This window comes from Aethalodelphis obliquidens, unplaced genomic scaffold, assembly GCF_003676395.1.
Source record: "Aethalodelphis obliquidens isolate GAN/ISIS:26980383/991018 unplaced genomic scaffold, ASM367639v1 scaffold8, whole genome shotgun sequence".
NCBI classification, from domain to species: domain Eukaryota; kingdom Metazoa; phylum Chordata; class Mammalia; order Artiodactyla; family Delphinidae; genus Aethalodelphis; species Aethalodelphis obliquidens.
In genome coordinates, this window is record NW_020837952.1 from 54,983,777 (window position 1) to 54,997,992 (window position 14,216).

The following is a 14,216-nucleotide window of genomic DNA, read 5'->3' on the forward strand; positions in this document are numbered from 1 at the left end:
GAAGCCCGTGTGCCTAGAACCCGTGCTCCGCAACAAGAGAAGCCACCGCAATGAGAAGCCCACACATAGCAACGAAGAGCAGCCCCCTGCTCGCCACAACTAGAGAAAGCCTGCGTGGAGCAACGAGGACCCAATGCAGCCAAAAAAAGAGAGAGAGAGAGAAAAAAACTTCAACAGAAAAGCTCAAAGGTAACGATTAAAAAACAAAACAAACAAACAAAAAAAACACCTCCTGAAAAGCAGAACAAAAAAGAGATGGAAAATCCCAGGAAATTGTAAAGGAAATTTGAGGCTCAATCCAGAAGTGCAACATTCTGCTTAACAGGAATCCCAGAAAAAGGGCTAATAAAGCGGAGGGGAAGACATGATCAAAACACATTCAGGAAAACTTCCCAGAACCACAGGACGGGGGTTGCTTCCACACTGAACTGAAAGGGCCCATCAGGGGCCCGGCACAATGAACATCCCACCGCTTGTGAGGTTTCAGGACAATGGGGATAAAGGCAAGAGCCTAAAAGCCAGGGGGGGAAAAAAAAAGGTCACATACAATCATTAAGGATCAGAATCCAGCAGACTTTCCAAAAACAACACTGGAAACTAAGAGAATGTGAAAAACGTGCCTTCAAAATTCAGAGGGAAAATGATTTCCAATTTAGAATCATATTCCCACTGAACACCAATCGAATAAACAATATAATAAAGATATTTGCAGATAATTTTCAGATTTCAAAAAACAAAACTCCCATGCAACTTTTTTTCTCAGGGAGCTCCTAGACGTGCGCGAACTAAGAAGAGAGCAGACGTCAAAAGTGGAAAAGATGGCATCCAAGGAGCAGGTGATTCACGACAGGAGAGGCGACAGGATTCCCGGGATGACGGTGAAGGAAAGACCCAGGACAACAGCTGAGCAGAAGGAGGCCTCAAGGGCAAGCAGTGCAGACGGGAGCAAGAAGGGCAGGGCTCCAGGAGCACCACCACCCGGAAACCCTAGAGCTAGGAGGCGAGCTGATGTGTCTGGCGTCACTGACAGGAGGGCTTCTTTTTTCACTTGCCTGAAGCATTTGCGGAATAAAGTAATGATAGAGACACAGAAAACAGAGCAAACCAAAAAGCCAGACAAGTAGTAACCAGAGGAAAAATGAAGTCAAACGAGGAAACGTCGTCTTGGGACACTGTAAGGCTCAGCTTTGAACAACATTTACAGACGTGTAATGATGTATACGCTGAACGCAGACTAAGAAAAATCATGATAGGGTCACGTTAAAAAGACGAAGGAAAGAAAACGTGTGCGTGTGTGTGTGTGTGCGTGTGCGTGCGTGTAGCTGGAGGTAACATACCTAACTCAAGACCTTCCACAGCAGGAGGTCACTACAGAACACGACATAAAATTGAAAAAGCAAGAAACAACAGTATAATCATATTTTTAGGTTATTCTAGAAAAAGAAACCGGTTTAAAGAGTTTAAAGCAGGATGACTTTGGGAGTGAGGAGGAGCTGGGGCAGTTCTGTGTTTCAAACATATGCATGTATTACCTTAATAAAAGTAAAATTTTAGTTGTTTTAATTTTGTTAAAAAGAAAAGCAAATGTCCCTGCGATGCCCGGCAGAGAGTCTGGCTCTGACCTGGCCTGCGGGACGGGCTGGCTCCAGGCGTTGGGACACTGAGGAGGAAGGGTGGGAGGAGGAATGAACGGGGAGGGGCTTCTTTTTGAAGTGTAAGGGACACACCCCATCACCAACTCTACAGGGGAAGCTCTTGCTGGCAGCTGCAGATAAGACCACAAAAGGGGAGGGTCCAAGACAGAGCAGAGGTGCTCGAGCTGGCCAGGCCAGAGCCAAGCCCACTGACTCAGACACTGCAAGCTGGTGAACTCGGGGCGGGGGGGGGGGGGGGGGGGGGGGGGGGGCAGCCTGAACTTCACAGCAGCTGCTGTGCTGTTTGTAAACTCCCTCGGAGAGGCCAAGCGGATAATAGCGTTGCTAGGAGATGTGCTTCGCAGGGCAGCAGGCTTCCCGGGAGGACCTTTACGTGGCTGGGAGGAAAGTTGGGACAGGCAGGGCCTGAACAAAAGGGCTTCTGGGGTGGGGGGAGTTACCAACCATCTGCTGCTGCCTCTGAGGCCTGGAGTGAGGATGGTGCGGAGGCCCCGGCGGTGCCCCCCTTCTGCCATGCGCCCCAGACTTCAGGGCCCAGGAGAGAAAGGAGCCTATACTTGCCCCCCATCACATAGGAGACACCCCCCACCTCCGCCCCCAGCAGGGATCAGCTCTTTGCTTCTCAAGAAACCAGTCGGCATTGGCTGCTCCTGAGCACCGGGCAAGGCTGGCAGCTGAACGGAAAAGGGTTCTCAGTCCCACCTTCCCCAACCTCAGCCTTTACAGCTCCCCAGGTGCCCAAAGGTCTCCCTGGGGACTCCACTGCTTCCAGGAACACCAGGCGCTAGAGCCCCAGTTATGCCCTGAGCAGGTCCCCGCCTGGCCACAGTGTTCTCACCTGACAGAGCCGGGCCAGCCTGGGGATTCAATGAGGCCCCACGTGGGCGAACGCAAGGCATGCAGCAGGTGTTCAATAAAGTCCCTTATTCATTCGAAAAATGCAGAAGGAGTGAGCACCCATCACGTGCCTGGCTCTGTCGCACAGGCTCTCCGCCCATTCCTGCTCTCATGGAGCTGACAGTCCACGAGGGAGACGGAGCAAACCGGGCTCGCAGGCTGTCTGAGCTTAACTGCAAACCACGGTGAGGCCGAGAGGACTCGGACAGGGGGCTGGGAGCGGGAGCGACGGGGAGGCCTTTCCGAGGAGATGCTGGAGGCAAGATGAAGGAGGAGGCTCTGCAGCCACTGGGGAAACTGATGTGCCGGGTGGGCGGGAAAAGGGGTCAATGTGACCGCAGGGCTGGTGGGGCGCAGTCTGTGCCTGTCAGGTGCCTGCATTCCCTCGCCAAGTCCAAAGGCATTTCCTGTGCCCTGCAAGTCCTCAGGTTCAAAGTGGGACAAGAAGAGAGACTCTAGCTTCTTTGGGGATGAGCACGCTACACCCCAATATCCACTGAGCCCAGGGCTGGGGCAAAGCCCTCTGGGGTCTGGGAAGCAAATAACCAGTCGTGGTCAGAGCTGCCGGGCCTCGGCATAAGGAATACCAGGTCTGGTCACTCTACCCGAAACCAACAGTGCAGGTATGGGGAGAAAACAGGAAAACGCAGGACCACGAGAGGAGGGTGGGCATCAGAGCAGGGGTCTTGCATTCAAGGGCACTCCTTCCCATCCCTGCTGGCCTCTTTGGGTACAGGCCAAAGCCTCGCTGGCCTGTGACTTGTCTTGGGGCCTCTGGCCAGCCCCTCCCCTTCACCCCCCTACCACCTGGAGATTTTCTAAACTGCAGTTTCCAACCACATCGTATTTTTGTGTATCACCAGTAAAAAGAAAATCTAAGTTTCCCTCTGTGTCCCACAAGGCTTTGTATGTCCCCGTCCCCGCTCCCATGGCAATGCCCTCCAGCTGCTGGTCTCTCCTCTGGCCGTGGCCGGCCCCTTGCACAGCTCCCAGCGCCTCCCAGCCCAGCACGCTGGGACTCCTCTCTGCCCAGAACGAACGCTCATCCACGGTACGACATGGCGGACGCTGACTCATTCTCTGAGACGCTGCTCCCCGCCCACCCCAGGCCAGGGCCACTGGGAGAGAGCGTCCCTGTCTCCTTGTGCTGACAGTTTAGGTGGCACAGACGTCCGGAGGGCAGGCGGTTGAGGGCGGGCTTGCCCAGGGCCCAGCGCAGGGCCTGGCCGGTGCTCGCAACTCGGTATAGGAGCGGGTGGCGCTTTCACACCACACACGAGAACTGCCCCCTGAAAGGCAGCGAGTCACCTGTCCCAGCAGCACAGGCTCCTCCAGGGACAAAGCCCTCAGAATTAAGACACGTGGGGAGGGAGGTCCAGTCCTGCTACCACCTTACCACGGACCCCTGGATAAGCCCCTTACCCGTCTGTACCTGGGGCTTCTACCTACAAATGGACCACTTATTTGCTGCCCACTCCCCCATCAGAGATGCCGGCACTGAGAAATGAGACACAGGTGGAGGGTCCCTGCTCCCAGGTATCTGTGGAGGTGTTTGGGGGCCGCATCGCAAAGCGCCTCAGCAGGTGAGACGCTGGCTACATGTGGGCTGGTACCTGGATGGAAACCGTGAAGGGGTTCAAGAAGTGACGGCTGGCCCCTCAGGGAGGAAGCTGGGACACCCAGACAAGGTGGGTGCACAGCCCCCGGCCCAGCCCTGCACCCCCCTCCCCTGGCCCTCCCGGCGCCGCTCGCGCTGTCCTCACCCTCGTAGCAGTCGCGCACGGTGCCGAAGTACACGTAGTACTGGTCGTTGGTGAAGAAGAGGAGGCTGAGCCAGGAGTCGAAGGCGTAGATGGGCACGATGAAGAGGATGCGGACGATGTAGCGCTGCTCGTTGGGGCAGCTGTAGCAGCGCAGGTGCATGTAGATCTGGGGGCAGAGGGGCTGCGTCAGTCAGGGCCCACGGCCCGCCTTGGCCCGCCTGCTCCACAGGAGGAGGAGGCCAGCCCGTGTCTAGCTCCGTCCTCACGAGCGCTGGGACCAAGTCACTCAACCCTGAGGCTTGGCGTCCTCCTCTGTAAAGTGTGATGACACAAAACTTCCGTCGTGAGGCGGTGGGAGCATCAACCACAGGGCGCGTGAAGCTTGCAGGCTGCGCGTGGTGGCGCCGGGGCCACCGCACAGACACCGGCCACGAGGCCACACCCAAGACCGCGCACATCAGCCAGGGATGTGCCGGCATCCACAGCTGTGACAAGCTCCCTGGGGACCCGTGTGCACGGCCAGGTTTGGGAACTGGGTGCCTGGTGCAGAGGAGGCTATTAACACGCGTGTGCGTGTCCCTCCACCGCCTGGCCTTTCTAAACACCTGGCCCCTGGGGCATGGAGCTAACACACAGGCGTCCAGGTGGTCGCCCACCCCACCCCGTCCCTTAACTAACTTATGGTGTAGAGGGCGGGAGGGACGGGACCCTCACTTTCACAGAAGGTGGGAGCACTTCCTGGCTGAATGGCTGCAGTGATGGCCTGTCTCATTTTCCCATCTGTTGAACAGGTGCAGTGCTGCCTGCCTTGCTGGGAAGTTGGGAGAATGCAATGTGGTTTTTAGAAAGCAGGAGAAAAAAAAAAAAGCTGCATACAAGTGCCAAGAACTGCTCTAACCACGATGCACAGTCCCAGCAGCCAGAGTCTCTCGTCTCCGCTCCCATGACTTCATGCTTGGCCCAGCCGAGCCCTGGGCTTGGGAGGAAGAGAACAAAGTATTCCCCATCTGCTGTGAGCCAACCACCTTGGAAGCAGTCGAGTTCTAGAAGGGACGGGGAACACTGGGACCCAAACAGGCTCAGCCTCCCCTCTTCGCTTGGCAACCTTCAAACCTTCTTCCTGGGGCAGCCAAGGCACATCCCAGCCCATGGCAGCCTCCCCGGGGACAGCGAGCACAGGGGGACGTGAGACTTGACTTCTATCCCAGCTCCACCACCAACCTGTACGTGACTAGGCTGGTTCCCCTCCCTCCTCCCTCTCTGGGTGTCAATTTTCTCATCTGCAAAGGGGTCACTGCCATCCTGTGCCCCTGAACAGTTCCCAGGCTCCCCTGCCGTTTAGGCTAGACACATGACCAGTTCTGGCCCTTGGAAGTGGGCCATTTCTGGTTGAGAAAGTTAAACACCCAGAGTGCTTTCTGCACACGCCCCTCCCCACAGCTGTCAGATGGATGATGTCTTAAAAGCTGCAAGATGCTGGAGCCACAGAACGGAAACTGACCTGCACTGGGCTGACTGAGCGGGAACCTGACTCCCCCGGGTGAAGCCCCTGAGATTTCGGGCTTATTTTTTACTGCAGTGTAGCCTGGCCTGGCCTAACTCATACCCTGTTGGACAACAAACCTTTCAGGACCTCCCTAGAGGGCTGGGGCTCACTGGCTCAGGGGCTCCTGCCCGGCCTGGGTACCTGGTGGCAGGTGATGAGCAGGGCCGTCCAAACGAAGAAGCCAGAGATGGCCTGAGCGGCGGTTGTCATCAGGAACACAGGCTGCTCCATAGCTGTGGGGCTGCCTTCGGGCATCACGGAGACACTGGGCGAGGCTGCTGCTGTTGTGGGCGACGCTGGATCTGGGGCCAGTGCGGCCCCCCTCACAGTCATGGTGCCCGGCAGCAGGGGGCTTCCTGAGAGAAACCCTCGGGGTAAGCGATGAGCTGGCCTAGAGAGAGGGAACCGCAACGTTAGCCTCCTTCCAAGCGTCAGTGGCGGTGTTGGAAAGAACCTTCCAGGTCTCTACTTCCACTTTCGAAATGTGACCAGACCCTGACCACGTCTCACTCCAGCCCCCAGCATGTCTCCCCTGGATTAATGGAACAGGCTCCTGACCGATCTCTCTGCTTCTGCCCTTGCCCACACCACCCCACACGGCAGCCGTGTGAACCTTCTAAGATGTTAGCCAGATTGGGTCCCTCCTCTGCTCAAAACCCTCCAACAGCTCCCATCTCCGTCGGAGTATAAGCTGCTGTCCTTACAGAGCACATGGGCCCTCCGTGCTCTCTGACCTCATCACAATTCCCATCTCGATCCTTCCCTCCAGCCACAGTGGCCTCCTGCTATTTCTTGGACACGCCAAGCCTGCTCCTGCCACAGGGCCTTTGCACTGGCTGTCTCTGCCCAGCCACACAACTCACTCCCGCACTTCCTTTAGGCCTCTGCCCTGACCACCTGCTCAAACGTGGCAAACCCTCCCTCACCCCAGGCGCTCCTGACCACTTTGCTTTGCTTGATTTCTCTCCAGAGCACTCATTACCATCCCACTCCATGTGACAAACTGTACCTTACTCACATGTTCATTAATTACCTCCTGCAGCAGACACAAGCTCCCTGAGGGCAGGGGCCCCGCTCTGCTCACGGCTGGATCTCTGGCACTTGGAACAGGGTGGGCACACAGCAGGTGCTCAGTAATTACCTGCTGGCTCCGCCCATCTTTACACCTCCGGGTCTAGCAAGATCACGTTAGCACTGAGGCATCCCCTCTACGGGTATGTGTCTCTTCTTTGCCATTTCTCCCCAGTTTCCCTGATGGCTAACATCCACTCCTCACCAACCAGCTGTGCCGTTCTGGAGACTTCGCGGCCCTTCCCCGCCAACAAACTGCTCACCTTTTAACTTAGCTCATGTATCACTCTTCCTAAAAGCCTGTCCTGTTCACCTTCCCCAGTCAGGTACTTCCACGCATTTCACCCGCCTCTGTTGTTCTACGTAACACGCCGTTCTGTCATTGGCTCGCGTTTATCCTCCTAAGTCTGCCTACTCTTCGAGGCAAGACCACTTTTCCATCTTTAAATCCCCAGCACCGAGCTGAGCACCAAGGCCATTTGTAACATTTATTTTATTATCTATTGATTTTCACAACTTATTCCAAAAGGAATTTGAGGTACTTCAGAGAGAAGCAAAGAACAGAGTTGAGGAAGCTGGCCTAAAGGAAGATTCTGGGTGGGAGAGATGGGAGTGGGCGGGACACAGGATGGCACTCCAGGGTCCCAGGCAGTTACCCCAGGCGGGCTGTCATGTCAGCCCCGCACTTCCTGGTGGCAACAAATTAATGGTTTCACGCTGGATGGTAACCCAGATGTTATGGGAAGAGCTGTTGTGAGGGATCTCCTGGCAAGTGTACGAACAGGGACCAATGCTGGCCGGGGTCTAGAACCGCTCTCAAAGAGCAAAGCCATTCTGTCAGAACCACCCGGAACTGCTCTTGGGAGGGCTGGCCGCTCCTGCATCCGCGAGCTTCCGAGACCCAAGGCCCTGACGGAAGTGCCTTTCAGTGCTGCCACCTGTTGACAGGTTAAGCACGCCGTCCTGGGGCCACGGAGCCTCCTGGCAACAGAGGCCCTGGAAGACTAACCTGCAATGGACCAGGGGACCAACCAACCACTGATGCAAACAGATGCAAAGGTGAGAGTCCAAAGAGCCCTGGCCGGGGCTCATGTCTCAGCTCCACCCCAACCAGCCGTGTGTCTGCACGGGCTCACTGGGCCCAGAGGGTCCCCACTGCCTGACCCAGAAAATGGCCAAACCCCCAAACCCAACCATCTCAGCCTGAACCCTGAGGTCAGCCCAGATGACCTCTCCCAGTGCCTTCCCAGTCTGAGCTGATATTCTCAGCCAAAACATTCTGACACCAACGGGAGGTTTCCCTGGGCCTTCCTGGGGTGCACCATGACCCCGCAATGAAGAAGAGGTTCTTTGCCCACCATCTCCCCACCCTTCTGCCCCCATCTGAGCCATGTCTGCTCTTAGCTGTAAGTTATTACCCCAGGAGAGCCCTCTATATTGCTATTTTCCTATAAAAATAAATGATCTATAACACACCAACCAAGAGAAGAATCTAGATTAAAAACTCAAAACTGGAGACGTCATCTATATAAAGAAACTCAAAACTGGAGAAGGTGCCTATATAAAGACTGGTGGTGCTTTGAAAAAGAGACACAGTGACAAGTCTAAGAATAGCTCCTGTAAGTATGGTTGCAAAACTGAAAAGCAGTGCCAGAAATATTTCCAGAAAAAGAAGATTTGGGTTGTAAATCATCATCTTTGTCTGTCATCCCAAATTAAATGAACAAACACAAGGAAATGGGAGGGGGGGGCTTCAGGAAGTACAAATACTCCCCAATCTTCTCCTTCTGAGCAAGGGCCGGGTGTGTCAAAGGCTGTTTTGTCCTCTACTAACGGCAGTGTTGAGAAGGCCCTGTACAGACTCCCCCGAGGGGAGACGGCTGAGCTCTGACCCCACCCTAACCCGCACCACAGGTAACCCTCCAGGGCATCTATGTAGCTTGTGGGAGCTGATGAAGGCTCCGCCCCGTTTCTTGCTGGGACTCTGCTTCCTCACACTCAAGTGCCCTCCTTATGTAGGTCATCTGGTTCCCAAGAAGTCCACTCAAGAGAGGGCAGGTAACTTGCCCCCAAATTAGACGCTGGACTTAAACCCAGGTCCTATAACACATTTTAGGTGCCTACTGTCTACCAACCCAGGCCGTGGATGAGCTGCCCTCGGGCTCCAGAGCCCCCTTCCAGGACAGGGGTCACGGCCGTCTCACCAGGGCCCTGACTTCTTCTTGCAGGAAGGGGAGGGAGGTACTTCCCAGGAGGGGAAGCCACAACCTGGGGGAGCACTCCGGCGGCCCGACCCACGCTGGCCATGTTTCGTACTGGGGGCCCTGTGATATACAAACCATTTACTTCACTCTCGGGCGGCCCTCGCTGTTTGCAAACCATTTTCCCCAACATGATCTCATGCTTTCTCTCACAGCAATTCTGAAGTAAGTAACACTATCTACATCTTAGAGATGAGAAAAATGATGTGAAACTGGGTTTTACAGCTTCCGGGGGTAGCACCAAATGACTTGAGGGTTTTCATAATAAGCCCCCAAAATACTTCAGACAATGCTCTGACTTACAGATGCAGGGTCCCCGGCACCCAGAGAGGCAGGTGAAGGGAGCTCCTGGAAGGCTGTCTCCCAGAGCTCACCCTGTTCCCAGGACCCCAGGCAGCTCACGGCACTAGACCCCGCAAAGTTCACAGAGTGTGGGTGCTGGTGGCAGAGGATGTACACTGGGGTCCCATCCTTTCACACTCGGGACGGGCACCTACCTGGAAAGGACCTCTGCCTGCCTGGGTCCCACAGGTGAGCAGGACACTGGCCCGGTGGAGCCCCGGGCCTGGGAGAAGTGGGAGTTTGCTCCCCAGGGAAAAGCCTCCCCCACCCCCCCGGCTGCCTTTCTTCAATGCGGCACACACATGCCAGAGGGGGGGATACACGGATGCAGCTCAGAACCCCAGATGCTCTGGCAGGTCCCCTGTATTTTCTTAATCGACTGAACGTTAAAACTTCTGCCAGGGTCAGGCAGAGAGCCTGAGGGGAGACACTGGAGTCGTCTTTCCAACAAACACATCCGGAGGCCTCTGGGTGCTGTGCTGGGCACGGAAGACCCGGCCTCGGCCTCAAGGACTCACGGCTCCTCTACACGCCTGCTCGATGCAACAGGGGTACCCAGAGGCCTTACTTACCCCACCGCACTGCACAAGGGTGAGTGCCGAGCACCCAGGGAACCCCGAGGAAGCACCAACTGCCTTGGCCAAGGCTGGGGAGGGGGTGGGGTAGGCTCTGAAGCGGCAGGGACTTTGGGGCAGAGTCTCTATGGGGCGTAACCGAGCTCCAGCTGTGAAGTCACCAAGCTGAGCTCCTGCCGGACTCCACCGCCTGCTGGCTTGACTTCACCTCTCAGAGCTTCAGCTGCTTCGTCTATAACATTTGAGGGCAACGACGTCATTGTCGGGGGAGTGTTCCGCTTTACACAAGCCCATTAGTAAATGGAGACAGAATGCGACCAAAAAAATGACCATTTTGCAACTCCTAACACAAATAATGGGCATAGATACAGATCATCAGCGGACGATGAAACCGCTAAGTGAGAGGCGGATGGGGAACCTGATAAGGGATGGAACAGGCAGCACCCTCCAAACCCACAGTCAAGGTCAACGTCACTAAAGAGGGGCAGCCAGAAGTGTTGAGCCCCCTAGTGAGGTGCACAGGCAGCACACAGCACCACCTAGGAAGGACCCTCACCCCAGAAGTGAACTGGAATCAAAACAAGTCGCTAGAACTAACCACCAGTATCCAGGAAATACAGAGGGTAGCAAAACAGATGATACCGCCAGGAAGTAGCAGCCAAAGCCAGACCACGGGACGGTCTATAGGACAAATGACCTGGTTTCTCCCAGGAGTTAGGGGCTTATAAACAAAGGTGGCTGCGGGGCTGTTACGGAACAAAGCCAAGGAGACGTTACAACTAAATGCAATGTCTACTAGACCCTGTTGGGTCCTGGTGCGAACAAACCAATGATTGAAAGAAGACCTCTTTGAAATACACAGCACACAGGAATTCTTGCCGATTTTGTTAGGTGCATGGTGGGTATGTAAAAATAAAAGTCCTTATCAATGGAGGAAGAATAATCTTTTTAATAAATAGTGCTGGAACAATTGGATATCCAGAAGCAAAAAAGAAAAAGAACCTTAACCTAAACCCTATACCATACACAAAAATTAATTCAAAATGCATCATGGATTTAAATGTAAAGTGTAAGCCTACAAAACTTTTAGAAGACCCAGGAGAAAATCTTTGAAACCTAGGGCTAGGCGAAGTGTTCTTAGACTTGACACCAAAAGCATGACCCTGTAAAAGGAAAAATTGACTGGACTTCACTAAAAGTAACAACTTTCATGCTGTGGCTCTGTGAAGAGGATGAAAAGACAAGCCACATAGTGGAAGAAAATATCTTCCAGCCACATACCCAACACACCAGCACCTAGAACACAGAGTATAGGAAGAATGCTCAAAGCTCAACAGTAAAAAAAGAAAACAAACCCAAAAAAACCCAAACAATCCAATCAGAAAATGCGCAAAAGACACGAACAGACATTTCACTCAAGAAGGATCGTGGCCAACACGTAAATAGCTGTTCAACGTTAGCAATTAGGGAAATGCAAACTAAAACCACAATGAGATATCACTACCCACATATAAATACGAAACAGTGACATCAAATGCTGGTGAGGATGCAGAGAAACTGGCTCTCACATACGTTCCTGGTGGGAGTATAAAATGGCTGAGCGGCTCTGGAAGAGAGTTTAGCAGTTTCTTGTAAAACTAACATGCACCTACCATACAACCCAGTAATCACTTTTAGACATTTATCCTAGAGATATGATTGTACATTCACCCCAAAACGTATACACAAATGTTCACAGCAGCTGTGTTTGTAATCCTCAAAACATGGAAACAGTCCAAACGTCCCTCAACGGGTGAAAGGTTAAACTCTGCTCTGTCCAGACCATGGAATACTACCCAGCAACAAAAAGGAACAAACTATTGACACAGGCAACAGTCCAAACAGATCTCAGGGCACTATGTTTAGTGAAAATAGCCAATCTCAAAAGATCACATACTGCCCGATTCCGTTTATATAACATTCTCAAGATGAGAGATCTATAAAGATGGAAAACAGATTAGTGGTTGGCGGAGGCAGCAAGGAAAGTGGGCGCACAGATACCCAGAGGGTAACACAGGGAGTTCCCTCCAGGCGGTGAGATACTTTGTATCTTGATAGTGGTGGCGGCTACAGGGGTCTACAGGAGACAAAACTGCATAGAACTACACACACATAAGAACAGTGAAAACTGAATAAGGTCTCTCTGTCTAGTTAACAGTACTGTACTAATGTCCATGTCCTGGTTTTGATACTGTCCTACAGTAATTTGAGATGTCACCATTGGGGGGAAAAAAGGTACATGGGACTCTACATACTATTTTTGCCACTTCCTGTGAGCCTATAATTATTCAAAATTTAAAAGTTTTTAAAGGGTTCTTATTAAGAAGAGATGTACAATGAACTACTTAAGGGCAAAAAAGAACATGACATCTGGGCTTTTGCTCTTTGAAAAGGGGGAGAGGGACAGATGCAACAAGATTGCCAGATGTTGCTAACTGTTGCAGCTGAGTGACTGACGGGTAGAAATGCATTCTATCAATACTATGCACTCTACTTGTGTTAGAAATTTTCCACAATAAAAAGCTTTAGACTGTAGAACAGTAGAATTTTCCACCAAATTTGTAAAGAGATGGGCAGTCACTCAGGAAATTGTATCAGAGATTTACTGGTTATCTTGTAGAAATGCAATCAGAAAGATTTCTCAAACCTAACAGCGGAGCTCAACACATCTTTTTTTTTTTTTTGCAGTACGCAGGCCTCTCACTGCCGCGGCCTCTCCCATTGCGGAGCACAGGCTCCAAGACGCGCAGGCTCAGCGGCCATGGCTCACGGGCCCAGCCGCTCCGCGGCATGTGGGATCTTCCCGGACCGGGGCACGAACCCGTGTCCCCTGCATCGGCAGGCTGACTCTCAACCACTGCGCCACCAGGGAAGCCCAACACATCTTTCTTTTACCAAAAAAAAAAGTTCCAATTCCCCATTTTTTCCTATGACCACTGGTTATCAGAGAGATGCTTCCCAGGGATGTTTCAAAAACATCTTAAGGCATATTTAATATGTCCCTTCACAGGAAAGGCATGTTATCACAATGAATGAGAAAGGAACTGCTCTTCGAAAGAAACCTCAGTTAGGGCAGAGCTTTCTGGAAAAGTATATGTGAAAATGCTTCTCCTGTTGTAGGATTTTATCACCAAAAAGAGTATGTCTGTAACTTACAAAAACGCTCATATCTGAGCTCCTAAAAGCCTACGTAACAGAATTTTCTAATCTGTTTAAAAATTTCCAAAGCATTTGAGTGGGTTTTGGACTCATGTGTTAAGAACTTTAAAATACCTTCCATTTAGTTCACAAGAACATCTGATTGGCATCAGGGAGGATGGAAATGTACTAGCCAAATTTCAACAAATCCTCTGCGTACACAGTGGATGGGATGGAAAAATGAGTAACCCGATTTAGAAAAAAAGCCAATGATGCATTTCCTCTGTGTGCAGCTACATGTCCTGGGCAGGGATCTTTTTCAGGGACGGCGGCCATTAAAACCAAGTATCTAAACAAACGGCTCTTTCCCAGAGCATCAGAGGACAGTTTCCAAAAATAAGTACATGAAGTCAAAAGGTTTTTGTACCACCAACAAAACTTTTTTTTTTTAAATTTTTAAAAATTATTACATCTTTAACTCATCCTTTGATTTCCATTTTTGGTGTAGGTTTTATGATATACAAAGTATAACTAACGTAATACAAGTATAGAATAACTTCATCACTCTCCATATATTGGGGGTGCATGCCCCCAAAGTTCTTCTACTCATAGGGATGTGTGGGTAGAGAAGGTCTAAAGAGTGGTGCTGTAAGCAGTGGAAAAAGCCAGTCGATGACATGGCTCTTAACTTTCTCTGCAATGTCTCTGCCTCTGCCCTCCCGCCGCCCTCAGTCCCAGGCTGAATCAGACCAAAAGCCCAGTCAAGGCCCAGTCCTGCCTCTCTCTCCCAGTGGCCCACCTACTGGCAAGGTGGCTCCACACCCAGGCCCTCACTCACCCGCCTCCCTTGCAATCCTAGGCTCTGAGTCGGGGAAACTGAGCTGGAATCTCAGCGCCACCACCCAGCCGGGACTGGATGTCTCCGAAGT

At 52.5% G+C, this 14,216-nt stretch overlaps 1 protein-coding gene across 4 annotated transcripts in view; it reads right to left on the reverse strand.

The window, feature by feature from the left end:
• TMEM184B (transmembrane protein 184B) overlaps positions 1-14,216 on the reverse strand; it is a 49,010-nt gene that overhangs the window by 18,091 nt on the left and 16,703 nt on the right. For all 4 annotated transcript variants that reach the window (XR_003433003.1, XM_027107644.1, XM_027107645.1 and 1 more), the window contains 2 exons: positions 6,003-6,252; positions 4,316-4,481 (listed from right to left, as the gene is read on the reverse strand). Coding sequence is in view for 3 of the 4 variants with exons in the window: in XM_027107644.1 (XP_026963445.1) it covers positions 4,316-4,481; positions 6,003-6,194 (358 nt within the window). In the remaining variant the exon portion in view is untranslated. The remainder of the gene's footprint in view (positions 1-4,315; positions 4,482-6,002; positions 6,253-14,216) is intronic.